General features: G+C 33.4%; 1 protein-coding gene across 1 annotated transcript; it reads right to left on the reverse strand.

Moving 5' to 3' along the window:
- Nucleotides 1-8,910: 8,910 nt before the first annotated feature.
- On the reverse strand, nt 8,911-14,073 carry LOC106710656. The gene has a single exon (XM_014502783.2). It carries the CDS (start codon nt 14,071-14,073, stop codon nt 8,911-8,913), a length of 5,163 nt encoding a protein of 1,720 aa, XP_014358269.2.
- Nucleotides 14,074-20,808: the final 6,735 nt, after the last annotated feature.

The following is a 20,808-nucleotide window of genomic DNA, read 5'->3' on the forward strand; positions in this document are numbered from 1 at the left end:
TGATCATACTTTATTCTTTTTATCAGTGATTCTATTCTTTCGTCAAAGAACATGAACCCAAAATATCTTTCATCAATGGCAGTAGAAATAGAATTCAATCTTTTTCATGGTACGGCGATAACATCTCGATCCTTTCAATATATCGTGTCATCTAATAGCGGTAGTAAATTCGTGCGGGAGTGGCATCATGACGTATTACGTGCAAAAATCTTTTTGGATGTAAAAGATCTTTTGTTTCTATTGTGTTTTTTCTTATAATCATTTTGTATAAAATTACGTATAATATTTATTAGTTGAAAAATCTTGAGTAGCGCAGTTATCTATCATTTATTAAAACTCCTAATCAGTTTTTAAGTTAATCAAAAACAAGTTAAACTGTTGTAAAAATATATCATAATACTAATAATTGAGATTACCAAAAAGTGTAAAAGATATTGGTATATGTTAGGCCTGTTTTACGGTATTCCTTGTGGAGTAAAACTAATTTATTTCTCAATGAGATCATTTATATTCTTGGATAAGAATATTGGAAGTAAAGAGGAATATTGGTAATAGAATATGAAAAAAACTGCCTTTTTTCTGATACGAGAAATACGAAAATTCTTATTAATATTCTTAGTGATACGTAATTTAAGAACTACTTTAATCAAGTCATTTATAAAAGTTTTATGTTATGGTTCAAGAAGTCTTGAATTCCTTATAAATTCAACGGTTTTCTGATGGTGTCAATTTCCATTTTTGATTTTCTTAAAAAAAACGGCTAACAATGTTTTTATACATGTTTTTTGGCAGTGGAAACTCACGCTTAATTTTAAATTTATTGAATTATTGTATACTGCATCATTTCTTTCTATTCACTTTATACTAAAAATAAAACGAAATTCCGAGCAGGATCCGTGTTGACACCTGAATGCTTCTCAGGCAGACAACTGTCAACCGAAAATATATCATGTTTCGATAAAATGAAACAAAATAGGTATCAAGGGAATAAAGAAATTTTTTTCGGAAAGATTATGAGCACAGAAAAATTCTTCATTAAAATTTTTTGGTCAACATATTTTTAAAACAGAGAAAAATATTTATTTCCCAATTTAACAGAAGATTATGAGGATCTAGGTCTAGTTTTACACAAAACATTTTTAATCATGATTCCGATGTCTCTTATCTAAATAGAGTATCTTAAAATTGCATTTTTCAATTCATTTAAAAGCATAAATTTTGCTTAATTCATTGAATATCTTTAAATTCTTAAAAATGAACTTTATTGACGCATCATCTTTGTATTTCGCATTATCAATTGTCTATTTTACTTTGAATTTCCATTGCCGAAACACTTGCATAAAAACATATTCTCACAGTTGAGAGAAGAACAAAAGAGAATGAGACGACAGTTTGTTTTTATACAAGAGATAGTGGAAACCCACACTAATGGTGTACTATGTCAATGCTGTATGTAATGGTCCAATTCCATGCCAGAGTTCGCAAGCAATGAGCTCTTTGCGATTCAAATGATACCATTAATACAAAATGGCCATAATAGGTATTTGAATTGCAAACGCGAGTACAAGAAACTATGTTTTATTCAGCGAGAACTCTGTTTGTACCAAACTCAATATTGCCAAATATTTTCTCAAACACCGCGTACAGTTCACTGAGTTTTTAAATATTTCGCCTGATGAGTGCTATGTCTGGAAAGTGGCGGGTTGAATGTACTTAAACGGGTAGCGAATTAAATTCTTTGACTATGTATCCAAATCACAATAATTAAAGTGTAAGAGACTATGAATATAAAATTAATTTAAAACTAAAAATAGCTGAGATGTAAAAGAAAAAATATTATATTCTTTATAGTAGAACTTTCAATTTTACTTCAAAAGCTTTTTCTCAGCGAATAAAAAAATAGCTCGATGTTATGACGATGTATACAGAATCGCAAAATGAAACCTAGAAGAAAATTTCTCGAGAGTTCTTAATCTTCTCTTAATACAGTCTTATTTTTTGCAATATTGAAATCGAATAATATTTTACTAAAAGAGGATGGATGTTTGTTTGAAGTTGTCTCCAGACCGGCTCAACGGATCTTAATGAAATTTGGCATAGATGTAGAGTAAAGTTTGGAAGCTACAATTTTTTTTAATTCCGCGCGAACGGAGTATCGGGCGACAGCTAACTATTATGAAAAGAGGATAAGTACGTATGTCCCCAACTAAATCTAAAACTCGCAACATTATCGCATTACAGTCTTATAATTTCAAAAGACGGGTCGCAGAATTAGTTAAGAACGAACTTTTCAGAGCTAAAGTACCTCTGTAATAAAGTACAGTAATAATCTTGTCTTTTAAAAATAGACAACGTATATAACAAAAACTATTGATTTGATAGTTTATTTTTGTGTGCAAAACTGCATATCGCGTTTGAATGCGTAACTACGCCATTTAGTTTTGTACTCAAACAACCGTCTTAAAAAATAATTTCTTATAAGTATGATAAATTACCATTTAATTTAATCATAATTACATACTCCCTTGTAACACAAATTTTTACAACTTCGATCCACCAAAGTAAGTAAAAACCTATAGAAAATATTGGTCGCGAGTATACCGGAAAATATTTCTATAGCTTCAAGCTACGTCATTTTGAAACTTAATGAATGTGTGTCTTGGCTGGATTTCAAGGCAAACTGAAATAGCTTATATTGGAATAGAATATTCGCAGAAACAAGCCGAAAACTGTTCGTATATATTTAACTATGAATATTCGCTTCTACAGACTTAAACCAAATTCCTACACTTTATTGGAATTAATATAATATTCTTTATTTCGGTATTTTAAAATTTAGCTCAGTATAATCTGATTTTATTTTTAAAATATTGTATTTGGCCATTGTTGCCGATACAAACGGACCTCTTTAAATACTCAAAATTTTTCTTTTTTTATTATTCTAAAATGTATTCATCATCATCAGCTATACGTCCCCACCGAGGGGCTCGGAGCCTACCCCAAGTTAGGGGTGACAATGAATTAGTTGTAAATATATATTCTTTTTTTAGTTATTTTCATTTTATTTTTTCCAAATTATCCAAAATTACCTTGCTCGTGCTTTTCCTTCCTCTACAGCCACCATTATTATAATCATGATAATTGTTCAAGCTGTAAACGTACTACATGCGGTTGTAACAAATTTAAAGCCTTCAAGAATCTTGTATTTAACAGCATACTGATAACTTTTACTTCAGTTAGGTAAAAAGACTATTCACAGCAAAGTTGGAAATCGGAAACTCATCTGAATTGGGAGAGTTCAAATTAAGTAAATGATATTACTTTTGAAGTTAAGCCAACCTCCAAATGGGTGTAATTTTAAAGTTGCCCCATTAAAAACCTCAAGCATTCCCACAGGAGTTACTTGTGAAATTACAGTATCTTCTGTAATCATTAATCGTTTATCTTTAGAATTTCAACCATGAATAACATGCATCTAAAAAAAAACCCTACTTAATTATGGTAAAAGAAATAGTCAGCAAAGTATTAAAAATATAAAATCTGTTTGCAAAAAAAAAAAGTTGTCTTAACAGTGCGAAATACCTTCTTTTAACAGTACTGCTGTATAGTAGAAATCACATGTGATCTTAGATAAAGAAGTGTCGATTTTGCAAAGAGGGGGAAAATTAGGGATGGAATTTTCGTCGTCAGTTGCACGTATTTCAACGTTATTATCTTAGGGTCGAATGAATTGTCGTCATTATGTGATCGTTTACTTTCTTGATGGTGTTATACGAGGCGATTAGTCCTTTGTATTTAAAACATTAGCTTTGGAAGGGTAAAAAAATAAATTATTTACTTTGATTTTCTATACATTATCTCCTCAGTTGATTAAATTTGGGGAACGGTCGATCATGCCTATGGATAGCGGTCATTTCTCTGTTTTTTGAGATATTAAATCCTCGCTAGATCGTTTACCACCTTGTATTATAAACTAAATTATTCGTGCAATAATCGAATATAGAATTTATGCACTGGTTTTATTTCATTTATTTTTAAATACATTTATTTCAATAAAATATAAACATATTTGTAACGCCAAACGCCACATTCAAGAAGCTTTTCTTCGAAAAACACACACATTCAGTTTCACGTTTATTTATGTACATTTTCTGTTTTTTAAAACATTGAACGCCTTTGTAATGCTTACATCTGCGAACTGTTACTCTTTTCCTAAAGAAAAATACAAAACAAACATCGCATTGAAACTTACCCGCTAGCCATGCTTTGAAATATTTTTGCCTCATTTTTACCTCAAAGTATTGGAGCGAAGTATAATATTCACGCAAGCGATGTTGCTGAATGTTCCTTGTATACCTTTTTCCGGTACATAAAATTGTTATTACAGATTTTTTATAACTATACATTTTCTGTATTATCTTTGGAAATTGTAAAGGTTCCTCGGAATTGTGTAAGTATATATAATATTGTATCACCAAATTTATTAGAATATATAGCTTATAGTTTATTATTATTTAGAATAAAATTAATAGATTTTTCTCTTGAAAAGCCATTTAGATTTTTCAGAATCCAGTCATACATTTTTTTATTCGTGTACTTTGAAATATGTATTTAGCTCTACTTTACAATATTCCTTTTTCTAATATAATCTTACTTTTTGTTATTTTTTATTTTAATATTTTAAATGCGGAAATTTGGTTGGATGGATAGATACTTGTTGGAGGAGTCTCCATAATTGCTGCATGGATCTGGATGAAATTACATAAACATGTAGAACAGTATCTGGAAGAACACATATAGTACTAAACAAGCTTTTTTAATACCATACTGAGTCGCGGGAAAAAGCTTATTCTTAATACATTTTATCTAAAATAGCTTTTAATATAACAGCACATATTAAGTAATATGTATGTATATTGGTATATCTTCGTGGAGCTCATATTTTATTTCACAGCTAAGCCTGAAAACGCATGACAGGCCATAGTAAGATACTTTTTCAGTTCAGTAAGTTTATCTCATATAGAAAATGAATATCAGCTCAAATGAACTGTGAAGTATCGTAGATTTATTTTAGGGAAAATTGCACGTTCGACAATATAGTAGTATCCTGTGTCTTTTGTTAATGCTGAGAGCTTTTTGTTATATAGAATAAGTTATTTCAATTATAATTACTATGTCATAAAATTATACTGATTAAATTTTATACATGAGAACTTTTATCGGTTATTTCCTAATACAAAGTTCTTTCTAAGAGCGTCGGTGGTTCAAGGGTTGACTTGCAATCTGCAGGTCCTGGGTTCGAATCCCACCATGTACCAATATGTTTTTTGATTTCGATTTCGTTCGTACGGTGAAGGAAAACATCGCGATGCAACTTGCACATATGTGTGAATTCCCTGGAGAAAAAGACGGCGACGCGGCTCGCCACCCGTCACGTTCCGTCTTCTGAAATGACGAAAAGTGGATTGCGGAGGTTCATTTGGCCACACCAAGTGAAGGTCCGTAATCTCTGCCTACCTCTTTGGGTTACAGGCGTGAGTTGTGTGTCTTTATGCTACATATTTGTAATATTTGTATTATACCTAAATAGTTTTGTAGGTGTTATACGTATACGCATGCCTTGCCATGCCTGAAATGGAACGGTCGGCTACGCCCGAAGACTACGTCAACAGTCTGCAATAAGCAAGCGTTGTTTTCGTTTCTCTCCATGTTCATCAATAGGCTAGTAATGTTACTACAGTAATCACAACTTCCAAAGAAGACGCATCGTAAGAAGTCGAGTTATTCAAACTAACACCTTGCTTTTAATTAAATATAAAATATAAAAAAAAAATTAAATCAATTCCCTTCATATAGCAGTTATTATATAAAAGAAATTTCTAGGTAAGAATTATAAAGCAGAAACATTTTTGTCATTATAAAAATTTCATGTACCGTGAACGCGCACGGCCACCTAAATTCCACTGTTAACATTATTCGTGTGTTTTTCGGTATAACAGACAAAAATGTTACAGAATATTTTCAAAGAATGAGAAACGGGTACGTTTTTAATAAACCGTTTATATTTTGTTTTAATTAAAAACGCACAATAATTTAAGGAATTTTATTAATGTTAGATTTTTTTCAGATAGCATTGCATTTGGGTACAAGAAAATCATTAAATAGTTAATTGTAAGGTGTTATTAATGAAACGTAATTAACTGTAAACACTGGCAACTGGAAGAGGATGAGACGTACAGAAAGTATATTTCTCCTTTATCTTCCTTCCCCCGACAAATCCCAACCTATCTATTCCCTACAAAAAATGGTGAGAAAAGTAATAGGACTAGAATTAGTACTCTGTAATATGCTATACTAGACATGCGTAGATGAGCCGAGTCCTAAAGACTAGACTTAATGATTATTGATTTATATATACATGTGGTTGTATATTATTGCGCGGTCAGCCGTAACTAACACTGTTATGACCACATGTTCACATATGACAGGTCATAGATGTAAACGCCTGCTATAACGAGTTAACCTCGCAGTCCAATTTATATTTGATTAAAATATAAATAGAAATTATTCTGAATTTACCAAGACTAGAAGTACAGAATTAAAAAATAATTATCTAAAAAACTTTAATTGCATTTATATTTTAATAATTGATATTATAACTTTAAAATAACCTAGACTTTGTCGTTCAATTTAAAATTGTTAAGTTAATTGTTTTAATCAAAGTTAATGGAGGCCCTGAAAAAGAACTAAAGCCGAAATGAAAGCACCTAAACGAGATTACAGCTACTCTTTATCCATTTCTTTTTCTTATTAAAACTCAAAATACGACGTTGCTTGTCTGTTTACCTTTGAGATAGAATTGCTGGATTAGAATTAAAATAAATAAGTATTGGGTAACAGATTTAGTATAACAGAATTAGTTCGTCATCTACTCTATATGTAGTTTGTCACTACTCATGGACTAACCGTGGGTTTCTGGCGCTAAAACCATATATAAAACATATCTTCATCCCCATAATTATCTTTGACAACAGAGATATCGGAAATTTTGGTCTCAGAAACCAACGATAAGTGCACATCGTTAAATTATAATGACATTAGAAATCTTCGTTCGGTTACACTAATGGCTAAAGAAAGCAGTAATTATTTAAAAAAACGAAGAAGCATAAATAACTATCTAACAGTCGTAGGAAGAATACGAACTTTCTGTACTTAACTATTTTACATTTGGGAAAAATATAGCTTTTCAATCCCTGATAGAAAATAGCTTTTTATTATTAATTATAAATTGAAAATTCAGAATGAAATAAAAAAAATCACTTGTATATTAGTAGTTTAAAGAATAAACCAATAAGACTTGAACATCTGTTCAGTTTTCATTGTTGCTATCTTATTTCCAGTTCGAATAAACTATAGTAAGTTTATTTGGTACCTATCACTATGTTACAAAATATCTGAAGTGATATTATAATACGTTGTATACATCAGAATCGATAATGCATGTATATATCTCTAGGTATACCGTATGGCTAATCGATTAACCTAATAGGTTCCTCAACGCTTCACAAAATACCACCGCTCCGTTGGAGCTTCGCCAAATCGATGTATTAACATAATTTACCTGATAATAAATTACTGTTTGCATAAGAGCTTCAAGTCATCTCACGTTGAAGTCGATTTGACGAGAAAATTTTTCGACCACATTTTCATACTTGTTCAATAACATATTTTCATCGCACACTCATTCTATTATAAAATTATAATAATTTTAACAGTGGTAGTCGCCAGCAGCAACAACATTGGGTGCAGGAATGGGCCGGCTAGCCAGGTGTAATACCACAACTACACAGAAGATAGGCGTGAAGTTAAAGCAATTCCGCGTTTAGTTTCTTGAGTGTGGTGCCATAGGCCTAATTTTAGTCCACTGCCCCTTCTCACCCTTTTCTTATAAGGAAGGGATAGGAAACGACAGTGAATTTGATGGAGGACGGGACGCATAAGAAGGGGAAATATCTTCTTTCTGCACGTCCCCTCCTCTGTCGATTTTTGGAAGGTAGACAACGCAACTACAATTGTGGGTGTCTATGGGCAGTAGTCGCTTCGCTATTTCGGCTAATCAGGTGGCTGCTTATTCGTTTGCCACTTTATAATATAAAAAAAATCTAAGTAACATAATTAAGACATAAAATTAAACAGTCACAAATTTTATTTACATACAAAAAATTATATTTACGTTATCAAAGTACCAGGAGATAATATTTAAGAAGAAGGTCGTAGAAAATTAGCATGATATCAGTCAGCTTAATTGTGTCTCCGACCGGGATAAAAATTTAGTGTCTATGCCTTCAGGGTCGAGAATATTTGTTCACGCACAACACAGCACTTTTAACACACCAATGTATTAATGAATAAAACCACATGTACTCAGAACGAAGACATTTATTACAAATTAATCAAAATCACTTATTGACAATACAAAAACGTAACCATACCACGCATTTAAATCAAACAACGCCATCTAGGCAAAGCAAGTGTAATCGTTGTACAATAATTAAAGTGATACAGTTTGTTAAGACGTGAACATTCCGCCCACCAAGGACCGAGTCCTTCCAAACCGCCCACCATGACATTTATAACAATATATTTATTACTATAATCTTAGGTGATCGGAGATGACAATATTCATAGTTCAAAACATTTTCTAAAAACTTAAATATACTAACAATATAAATTCTAATTGTAATTACTATCGCAGTGGACTGTATATAAAGTAAAAAAAATAAGAACAAAAAATAACAATTCAGAAACTTCTACCTTAAAGTATTGAGTGAAAGAGTTAAGAAAAAATCAAGTTACATATTCTAATACTAATCAACTAATTAACAACTAACTAACTAATAATTCTACTAATCATTCATCATTAACAGGCAAGATACACAATTTCGAAGTTGGACGTTTGACTCGGGAATCCTTACATTGCAGGGTAACTACGCGAACTAAATTATCTTTACCAGGTTGTACTTCAATTACTCTCCCATATAACCATTTGGCAGGGGGTAAATTGTCTTCTTTTACCAACACAATATCCCCAACCTTTGGATCGCGGATACGTTTAGCCCACTTATGTCGTTGAAAGAACATAGTTAAATACTCCTGAGACCAACGTTTCCAAAAAGCCTGAATCATTCTTTGTGTCAATTGCCAACGTCTCAAGCTACTCACTGTCGTATGCTCATAGTTATAGTCTGGTGCTATCACCAGTGGCTGACCGACCAAGAAATGTCCTGGTGTCAAAGGGTTTGGATCTGTCGAGTTGGCACTATTCTGTGACAGAGGTCTTGAGTTCAGACATGCCTCAATTTGTGACAAAACTGTACTCAACTCCTCAAAAGTCAAAGTAGAATCACCAATAACTCGTCTAAGGTGATGTTTTGTACTTTTTATCCCAGCTTCCCACAGACCTCCGAAGTTAGGAGAGTGAGGCGGGATGAAATGCCATTCTGTTCCATTATTGGCCAATAAAGCCGCTATTTCTCGAGGAAGAGAAGCACATTCATTGTGAAACATTGCCTTAAGCTCCTTTGAAGCTCCAACGAAGTTGGTGCCGTTGTCACTGTAAAGATGACTGCAGTGACCACGTCTGGCGACAAAACGTTTAAAGGCTGAAAGAAAGCCTTCAGATGTCAAGTCAGACACCGCTTCGATGTGCACAGCACGAGTTGCCATGCAAACAAAAAGACATATATATCCTTTGTAGGACTTATGGCCGCGACCCTTAGCTGTTCTCATTTGAATTGGACCCGCATAATCGACGCCCGAATGAAGAAAAGGTTTACTCGGTGTCACCCTGCATGACGGCAACTGCCCCATCAGTTGATTTCTTGTTACAGCTGCATGACGAATACATGGCACACAGTTGTGGATATGAGCTTTAATCAACTGCGTACCTCGCACAATCCAATATTTTGACCGAAGGAAATTTAATGTCAATTGTGGCCCGCCGTGCAGTACGCGTTGATGAGCGTCCGATATGAGCAGTTTCGTCAAATGAGACTGATAAGGAACAATGATAGGGTGCTTCATATTGTCATCTAACTGAGAATTTTGGATTCTTCCTCCCACTCTCATGAGGCCCCTATCATCCAAATAAGGATTCAAAGAAATCAAACCGCTGTTCTTGCTAACAGTTTTACCAGTTCGTATTGCCTCTATTTCTGTCTCAAACCACACTATTTGGCAGAGCATGAGACAGCGATGGATGGTATCTGCAATTTCAGAAGCTGTTAGGTAAGGCGGTAACTGTGTCCGTAATGCTTTAGCCACCTTTAAATTCAAAAATCGTCTGCAATAGGCTAACGTCCTGGTTAACTTACGGAAAGATGAAAATCTGGACCATATCAATTCGATCGAATTGTCGGTTATCTCTGCCACATGAACCTTGACAGATCTTTGTTCCAGTTTGGTCATTATAGCTTTAGGTCTGCAATATGCTATGGTGTCAGCTAGCAACCACGGTGGTCCGTGTTTCCAAAGCGAATCATTTAATAAAGATGTGGGTGTTGTTCCCCTCGAAGCAATATCTGCGGGATTATTTTTTGTGTCCACATAATGCCATTGAGTGGAGTCGAGGGCAGTAAGGATTTCAGATGTCCGATTTGCAACGAAGGTTTTCCACCGACTCGGATGATCGCTCAACCATGCTAGCACAACTGTTGAATCCGTCCATGCATGTAAGTCTGATTTTTGAACATTCAAAACTCGAGCTACTTCTAACAGTAATTTGGTAACTAAAACTGCTCCACATAACTCCAGTCTTGGAATTGAAACCTGTTTTATGGGAGCCACCTTTGTTTTTGCAGTTACCAGATTGCAGTTTATTTGGCCTTCACTATTGATAACTCTCATGTAAACAACCGCGGCGTACGCCACACTTGATGCATCAGAGAAACCATGTAATTCCACATTTAGATCATTGTTTTTTCTTTGCAGCCATCTCGGAATCCTAAATCCATTGAGTTTTTGTAACTCGCAACGGTAAAACTGCCATTCAGCCAGAAGCTCTGCAGATAGTTCGTCATCCCAATCTAAACCACTGATCCATAGTTTTTGGATGAAGATCTTTGCGGTAATTATACATGGTGCGATCCAACCTAATGGGTCATATAAACGTGATATCTCTGATATGACACTTCTTTTAGTTTCAGATGCCGATGACGACGGTGTTGAAAAAGGTAAGTTTACAGTGTAATGGAATTCATCAGAATTACGGTTCCAGGTAAGTCCTAAAATTCTTGTAGTTTCATCTTCTTTTATTTCTAGATTTCTTCCAGTATCCAGTTCTATTTGTTTAAGTAGTTCTTCTCGGTTACTTGTCCATTTCTGTAAAGTGAAACCGGTTTTATTTAAAAGCTCATTAAACTCGTGATAGATTTTTACAGCTTCTTCTTCAGTCTGGCAACCCGTCATGAGATCATCCATATAAAAGTCTGTCATGATTCTACTAGCAGCATATGGATATGATTCGCCTTCATCGCAAGCAGTTTGCTGCAATGCCTTCACTGCCAGGTAAGGTGCGCTAGATATTCCAAATGTAACTCTCAAAAGCCTATATTCCTTTACGTTAGCATGAACGTCTTCTCGCCATAAAATCCTTTGATAGTCTACGTGATCACCAGCCACCTTCACTTGCCGATACATTTTTATGATATCGGCTACTAGACATATCGGGTGTAGTCGCCATCGCATAACAGTATGGCGTAAGTCAGCTTGTAAGGGTGGTCCAACCATTAATGTGTCGTTCAAAGCAACACCATCGGATCCTTTAGCTGACGCGTCAAATACCACCCTTAATTTTGTGGTCGACTTATTTTCGCGGATTACACCATGATGCGGTAAGTAAACAGCGCCAATTTTATTCTTTTCTATTTCATTGGTAATTTCTTCCATATGACCTTGTGATAAATAATCATTAATTACTGATGTATATTGGGATTTAAGCTCACTATTTTTAGATAGCTTCCGTTCAAGACTATACAATCTTTTTAATGCTATTTCTTTTGTGTTACAGGGTGTCTTACTTGACCGAAATGGCAGCTTTACAATGTAGCGACCATTTTCATCCCTGCGCGTTGTGGCAGCGAAGTAATCTTCGCATGCTTGTTCTTCAAGACTAAGTATTGATGATTCAGAGTTTGTTGGCTCTGCCTCTAACTCCCAAAATCTTTTTAGGATTTGATCTGTTTCGACCTTTGCATGCATGCTAATAGTTAACTTATGATGCGACTGCCCTTCATCCTCAACTTCTCCAGACACTATCCAACCAAGGTAAGTATCTTGAGCCATTGTTTTACCTCTTGGGTCCTTAATTAAGCCTTCTTTTAAAATTTTAGTATAGGCTTCTGAACCTAGCAAAATATCAATTTTGCTGGGCTTATTAAAATTTGGATCAGCCAACTCAACACTATGAAGTTCTGGCCAATCCACCAATGTAAACTTCCTTTCTGGTAAAATAGAAGTTACCCTACTCAGCACATAAGCTTTTATTTGAAAATTGAAGTTAGAATCAATCAAAGATTGAATGTTAACTTGAACCATGTATTTTGAAGTCAGGTCGCTATGACCTCCCCCCAATCCTGAAATAGTAGTTTTAACGGCTATTTTTTTTAACTTCAATAACTGAACTGCAGATTCTGTTATAAAGGAAGCTTGAGAGCCTTGGTCTAATAAGGCTCTCAAAACTTGAGAATACCCATTTCTCGACCTAGCCTTAACAACGGCGGTAGCTAGTAAAACCTGACTATGTACATTTTTCGCGAAATGGGTTGAAATATGAGGTTCAGCCTTGGACTCGTTCTGTGGTGGTTCCTTATTAGCACTGGTGAGGGGTGCGGAAGAGTCCACCTCCGCACTAGGATCGAATTTTTTGTGCAAAAGAGTGTGATGCTTCCTGTTACAAGTTTTACATTTAATATTCATCCGACAATTAATATTCAAGTGACTTGAGCGAAGGCAATTAAAACACAAACCGTGATTTTTAGCTATCTGACGACGCTGATCGACTGATTTCTGAATAAACCTCTTACAACGACACAAGAGATGCTCTTCAGAACAAAGTGGACAGGATATTTTTGAAACTACATGCAATGCTTTAGTACTGCTACTGGACTTGCTACTCTGTGGTTCTAAAAATTCAAGAGCTCGAAAACGTTTTTCCAAGAAGTCCCGAAAAGTTTTGAAGCTAGGAAGTTCATCGCAAGATTGACTAACCTGGAGTTCCCACTGCTTCCTAGTCTCAACGTCCAACTTGGAGCCAATCAAATAAATAACAATAATATCCCAAGCGTCCACTTGAACCCCTAGATTTGATAACTCGTGTAAGCAATCGGTTGTTGTGTCTAAAAGTTGCTTGAGAGTTATAGATGACTCAATGGTCATTTGTTTTTGGTTAAGTAGACGCTTGAGAATGCAATTCGCCAAGAACCTTTTATTGTTGTAACGGCTATTTAATAGGGACCAACATTTTTTATAGTTTGCATGCGTAATAGGAATGTGCTTTATGAGCTGTGCGGCTTCACCTGACAACTGAGATCTTAAATAGTGTAGTCGTTGTACATCATCAAGAGTTTCATTACCATCAATTAATGACAAAAACAAATCCCTAAATGTTGACCACTCTTGATATTTACCGCTAAAAATGGGAATGGCTATTTTAGGTAATTTAGCAATCGATTTTGTTTTCGTATCGTTATCTGGTGAAGCCTCACTTTTATTACATGACTGTAAACTATTAGATAAAGCATTTTTTAATTCTACCTTATAAGTTATAAAAATATCCGTGACCGTTTCAAACACGTCATTTTTGATATAACTTGTTGAGTTTAAATCCGCTTCAGTGTATTTCATTAAAAGATCTTCATGTTTTCTTGTGAAATCTTCGAATTGTTTATCCAAAATTTCCAATCGAGATTCTACATATGCTTGATTTACCCTCTCTTTTGGAGACTTTTTGAAATTAATAAGTCCCTTATGAATACGACATTTAATGTCTTCCAATAATCTTAACTGCGCCTCCATGTTATTTAACTTTTACGTGCACTTTGATCACTATTAATAACTTCTCTTACTTGCTCCGATCCGTTCCGCCGAACGCAATCCGTTCGGCTCAGCACAGCCGACCCGCTCAGCACGGCTTCGTTGCCGTACAGCTCCGTTGACCACTCAGCTCCGTCGCTGTAGACCGCTATCCCCGCTCAGTTCGGAAATCCGGATCGATGGACCTTATGTCTATGCCTTCAGGGTCGAGAATATTTGTTCACGCACAACACAGCACTTTTAACACACCAATGTATTAATGAATAAAACCACATGTACTCAGAACGAAGACATTTATTACAAATTAATCAAAATCACTTATTGACAATACAAAAACGTAACCATACCACGCATTTAAATCAAACAACGCCATCTAGGCAAAGCAAGTGTAATCGTTGTACAATAATTAAAGTGATACAGTTTGTTAAGACGTGAACATTTAGGGTCGTAATGAATTGCTCTTGCGACGTGCCTGTTTTATGCTTTCTGCAGACAAAGTCTTGCTTTTAGGCAGTTAAAGAAAACAAATGAACAGTAATATAACATTCCTAACTTTGTACATATTACTAAGTTTAATGTACGTTTCTAATTTATTTGATAAGCCATTAGACAATTTATCTCGAACGTCGAGCTAACTAATCATAAATTTAGATAACTTTAGATATATTTCAGAAGTTCTAGATCTATGTCAACATATAATTTATATGGACAAGAATGTACGATTTTGATATTTAAATAAAATTAAGTATTTTTTAACAGTGGTAAAACAGCAAAAACAAAATCTTTTGCAAGAATTGGTCGGATGGACTGGTGCAATACCACGACTGCAGAAGACAGTCCGCGTTTCAACTGATGAGTGTGCATGCCGATGGCCTAATTTTGGTCCTAAATTATCTTTTAAGGAAGGGATGAGAAGGGAAATATTTGAAGGAAGGAGAATACCCACTTTTAGCATATCCTATATCGATTAAAGGTAGGGCAACGCATCTGCAAATGTCTATGGGCAGTGGTTATAGTTACGTTTCCGAATTTAAGTGGCCGCTAGTTTGCCATCTCAGTCTATAAAAAAAATGTCTATAAAAATATCTGTGATTTTATACTACGAGTACTTAATGTGTTTGTGATATTAATCATTAATTCACTTATTAAAAGAATGTGAAATATATATAGTAAAATAATAGTAAAAATAATAAGTAGTACTTAATAATTTATAGTAAAAATCGCGGAATATTTGACTAAGTTGAAATAAAATGCTGTATTTTTATGGATACTTTACATTTCACCAACACATTTACAACATTTTATTGGCAATAAAAGATTAAGTTCGATCTTTAAGCAACTCTGAATGTTCATCGTTCAAACTGACGAACATCGACTAGCAGCGTGTCTCTAGCTGTAACACGTCTTGGCTATTAATTGTGTAACACATGGCCTCATGATCCATTTCGGTACTAAAATACATTGTAAGGGTGCTGTAAAGATCCTCAAGAGTTATTTTTCAATCTATGTCTATGTCTGTCTATAAAAGTTCAATTAGAAATCTTTCTTTGAACTATACCATAACAACAACATATCTTACACCCCTGATCCAGAGGGCAGAATACACCGATTTACATTTGGCGAGGCCTTACGGGATCTGAGGGCCTTAAATATCACCTTTCTTAAGTAATCTGACATTTACAAAAAAAAAATACTTTCATAAATGGACCTAATAAATTCCATAAACATAGTGATTTAAATACTCGTAATTTAAGTAATAATAATATGATAATATATACCTTCTCTTCTAGGTATCGTATGAAATCTTTATTTTTATCCCCAATTTTAATCAAAATTAAATTTAATTTAAATAAAACTGAACTTTTCCTGGAATTAATCATTCGCGCGTATCGTGCATACCGGGAAATGTAGCGGAATAATTGAATAAAGTAGGTATATAAATGCAAAAGAGAAATTAAACGTAATTCAATACAAAATTCTGGTAAGAATAAAAGTAGTAAATATTAAATCAATAGTAACAATAGATTCAAAATTTCGATATAAACTTGTTAAAGAGTCTGTAACAATAGACATATATCAGCATATATTAAGTAAGTACTTTATACCCTAAGTCAATATTCATGCGGCACCCGAAACTGTATTTCAATGGATATTAAACAGCTATTAAATTGGATACCGTTAAGTGTTAATGTGAATTATATGAGTAGTCTATCATTATGATTGGTGAATAATAACTCTAAATTGTATTCGTAAAATTCGGTGAATCGTCCGGTAAACAATCAAATATATTTGACAAAGTTTGACCAAACATGTTTGACAAAGTTTGACCAAGCAATTCATTAAACATCCCAAATGTGGTCACAAGCTCACAAGCGTCATACAAAGCCGATACTATCTACTCAATTGTACAAACAAATAAAGTTTCACAAAAAGTTAGATCGATTACGGGCAAATAATAAATTAAAATTGCAAAAACTATCGAGCACTTAGATATTTTATCACTAAGAACAATCTCGTTTAACAATTGAAAAGCCTTTAACATTTAAAAATACTGCAACAGTGAAACTTTAGTAGTAAAAAGTAGTCTTTACCGTAATAGAATTTGTGTGAACGCAAAGTTTGCGTGAGGCGCTTCCCACAACGAATTCGATTTGCATGAAAGTGCGACAAATCATTTCAATTCTGACAAACATATGCGATATGAAAGAAACCATTACTGTAGCGTTGTTTTCATAAAGTGAACGAACCTACGAAAATATTTAAAAGCTCACAAAACTACACCAAATGTTTTTATTACTGTAAGTGCTATTAGCTGTCCAAAAACTGTCTACTTAAGATACACAATCACGCCTGTAACCCAGAGGGGTAGGCAGAGATCACGGACCTCCATTTGATGTTGCCTTCACAATCCACTTTTAGCCATTTCAGAAGACGGAACGTGAAGGGAGGCGAGCTGCGTCGCCGTCTTTTCTCCCGGGAATTCACACATATGTCCGGTTTGCAACACGAACATCGGATAAATGTACATATGTAAATCGAAAAACACTACATGGCGGAATTCGAACCCAGGACCTGCATATTGCAAGTGCTTAACCCCTGAGCCACCGACACTCCTTAAGATTCATGTCTCCAAAATATGCTACACTTTTTGTGCGACAAAATTAACTTTGAATTAAAAAAAATCGGTTTAAATTAAATTACATTTCACAATAATAGGGGTATTGCAAAACATGTTTAAATATCATTGGATATTGGAAAATGGAACATAGGAAAAATGAAGAATGAAATTTTAGTAATTAAACTCTATACGAGTTTTCATGTTTTCAATTAGACGTTATTGTCTCACGTTACCACGGACCCTTCAAAATGAAATTGTACATGGTACCTTTAACATAACGACATCGTAAACATTTACACTCTCTGTCATTTTTATTGAGGGTCGCATTCCATGAGAGATTGTAAGATATTAAATAAAATAAGAAGTTAAAAGGATTTATTTTAAGATAGAAATACATGGGAATGTTATATATAAAAAAACGATGTAAATGTCTTCAAATGGTTTCGGTCAAAATATACTCATGAAACGTGAAACATTTTCAGACATTTTTCCCGCGCATTTTCAGATAGTGTAATGTTCTTAGTGATAGACGGTACACAATAAAGCCGACCGTTATCTTCGTAATTGCTCCCTTAACTTAACTTAAATTGTCTTCATTCCTTAAATGTTTCCAGAAATATTGAGTATAACTTTCCATGAAAAGATTTTTCATGTCGTAGACTTTTTTTACATGAAAAAATATGTATTTGACTATAAATAACTATACTGTTAAGTAAACGATCTTTTCCATAGTTTTTTTTTTTTTTTGTTGCAGGAATGTAATAACAGATTTGTAACTTTTTCTTTTGAACAAATATTGTAATAACATAAAGTGAAGCGTGATACATAATTATGTGGTTGTTAATCGAAGAACTTTGAAAACTGTAATACGATGACTAGATAAGTTGCACAAAGTCCGGAATAGCTGAGCGGCAGTGACATGTCAAGTCTAATCATACCCCACAGCACGTAAGCGAAGTCGTTGTCTCTTGTCTGTCGGTAAAACCCTTTTATTTTTCGACGCATTAATTTATCTGAAATAAAGATTCGAGAAAATCATTTTTTAGTATATAAAATTCTACCACTCTATTGCAGTTTAAAACGCAACATTCAAAACTTTCGACAGTATTTTTAGGCAGGCGAAGTAGGCAATAAAAATATGGAGCACATTGTTAATTCTTACCAACTATAAAAGTACGAAGTATAATAATATGGGTATATTAAAGTTAAAGAATTAAATATCTATAAATTAAATTGAAAATGTACAGAAAACTATAGTAATTTCAACCAACCTTCTTTTTTGCAATTCAATGCGTCATAGAGTATTGTTCGTATGGACTTCACTTCCGAATAAGTATTGTTAGAGATATAGCATGGACTGATTAAGAGTAATGACATTTTGAGAAATAGAAAAATGGCATATGATGAAACCATAGTCGTGAACTGAAAATGTATTTTCATTATTTTATTATTTCAATAAAAAATAAAAATTAGCATTTTTTAATATTACCATTGCATTTTCATTCGTTTCTAAACTTTTAAATATGAAATTCAATAACACTATTGTGACAATTCCGGAAGATATAAACATTACAATCATCTGTAAATAATCACAATAATATTAGAATCTTAAATAACAACGCAATCACAATAACATGACACGATGCACGTACAGGAAAACTCATACTGGAATTTAAATCTTCTGAAATATCTTGCAATAATTCATAACTGTTATGTAATACACTAATATCAACTGATTTGAAATTCATCATTTCTATTTTATTTGTTTTAATTATATTTATTCTTTTATTTTCTTTATCAGAAAACATCTTCTGGACTTGCTGTTTAAGTATACGAATGCGCACAAGTACGGCGTCTAGTAAGTTACAATAAAATGATATCTCCCACACATGAGCTAAAATGCCTAAATAAACTATGGTTAAAGCCGAATAAGAATTAAAATATCCAAGTATAAACACGTATTCACATGCCACTATTATAAAAGCACCAACTGTCCATATAAAAGACAATATAGGTCGTGGAGAAATTGTATTCGTTTTTATATTTAATTGCTGATCGAATTCACCCATTTTACGAAAGTAATCACTTAATTTGCTCCGCTGAAAATACGATCCACTGAACATAAAAGATATTAATTCTAAGCAAAATGTATTTCTTAAAACGGTGAACGTCAAACGACCGAAAGTATCACCGATCATCAGATAAATTATTAGAGCAAATAAAAATGGAACAGTTAGTTGAGTTAACCAATATATAAATTTGTTACAATTAAGTAAATAAATACGATTTATTCCTATTAATATTTCAATATGTATAACATATTTTAATCGATCTGCAATATTAACATTTATAAAGTTATTAATTTTGGTGGAATTTTCAATAGGCGTCACTTTGTTTGTATTTGTTTTATACATTTTGAACATCTTGTACGAAATAATGTTTTGAAATGAATAACAGAATGTTTTTGGTATTTTTAATTTGATCCAATCATTGATATATATCAAATTGTACTAATTTGAACTTAATCGACTTTGCGTTGCCTATAAAATTCGTTAAATTATTCAAAAATGGTTGTATAATGTTCAGTTTAATGGAATTACAAAATAATTGTTTCGATGTGTCTAGAATTTAAATGCTGTTTTAATTTTCTTTTTTAATTTAAAAAGAAAACAATAGTCTGATTGACTAAACTTATTCCCCACGAATAGATCGATGAAAAAAGGCAAGGTTTCTCATCTCTTTTCCTCTTCGACCTATTTACCAGAGTTTCTGAAAAACTATAGTTTTTTCTAGACAAAGACTCAATAATCCATAACAATCTATGACTTCAATTGATAACGCGAATTGGTTTCTAGAATCACGGCGTTTAGTATTTTAAAAAGAACAGTGAATCAACTTGAGATTACTTATGAAGTATACTTAATTTTTAAATTTAACTTTTAACATTTTGAAATTTTTTTCATGTCTGTTTTGACGTCTGGGACAATTTATTCAACAAGTTAAACGAGTTAATTTCAAAGTTAGAGTGAGTTGTAAAATAGTGTTACATTCTTGTTTAGCGCAAACTAATTTGAACTTTAAATTAAAATTCTCCTTTTATGTACAAATATAGTGCAAATCTTTAAACAAGAATACAACGAACAAGTAGATAGGTTAGCCAATTTATAATCTAGAAACAAATACTTGGAAAAGTTTTAAAAGAACGAACACTATAAATAAATAACATTATGACTATTTTATCAAATACTCCTGCTATATTCTCGGTTTGACTTTATTTCGAAATAACAGTGTACCGATAGAACGAAAGATCGTGCATCCAATAGCTACAGTCGTCGTGAATATCTAGTTTGTTTCCGTTTAAAATATGTAAATTATGTTAATACAGCAATTTGGCGTAAGCCCAGCGAAGTGGCGTGCAATTTGTTGGTGCGGGGCTTAGGGCGCACCAATTATGTTAATTGTTCTGCTATGTTGTACACCAACATAAATGCTTATCGCCCAACACGATAGAAACATTGAATGGAAATAATTCCAACGATTACATTTATTTTAATCGTAGATACGACTTACGGTTTTACTAGCTTACACGTTTCGTTAAA

This window comes from Papilio machaon, chromosome 9 (assembly GCF_912999745.1).
Source record: "Papilio machaon chromosome 9, ilPapMach1.1, whole genome shotgun sequence".
NCBI classification, from domain to species: Eukaryota; Metazoa; Arthropoda; class Insecta; order Lepidoptera; family Papilionidae; genus Papilio; species Papilio machaon.

Bases quoted from the DNA above. Each gene is read 5' to 3' on its own strand.
- LOC106710656 (XM_014502783.2), bottom strand. From the start codon at position 14,073: ATGGAGGCGCAGTTAAGATTATTGGAAGACATTAAATGTCGTATTCAT.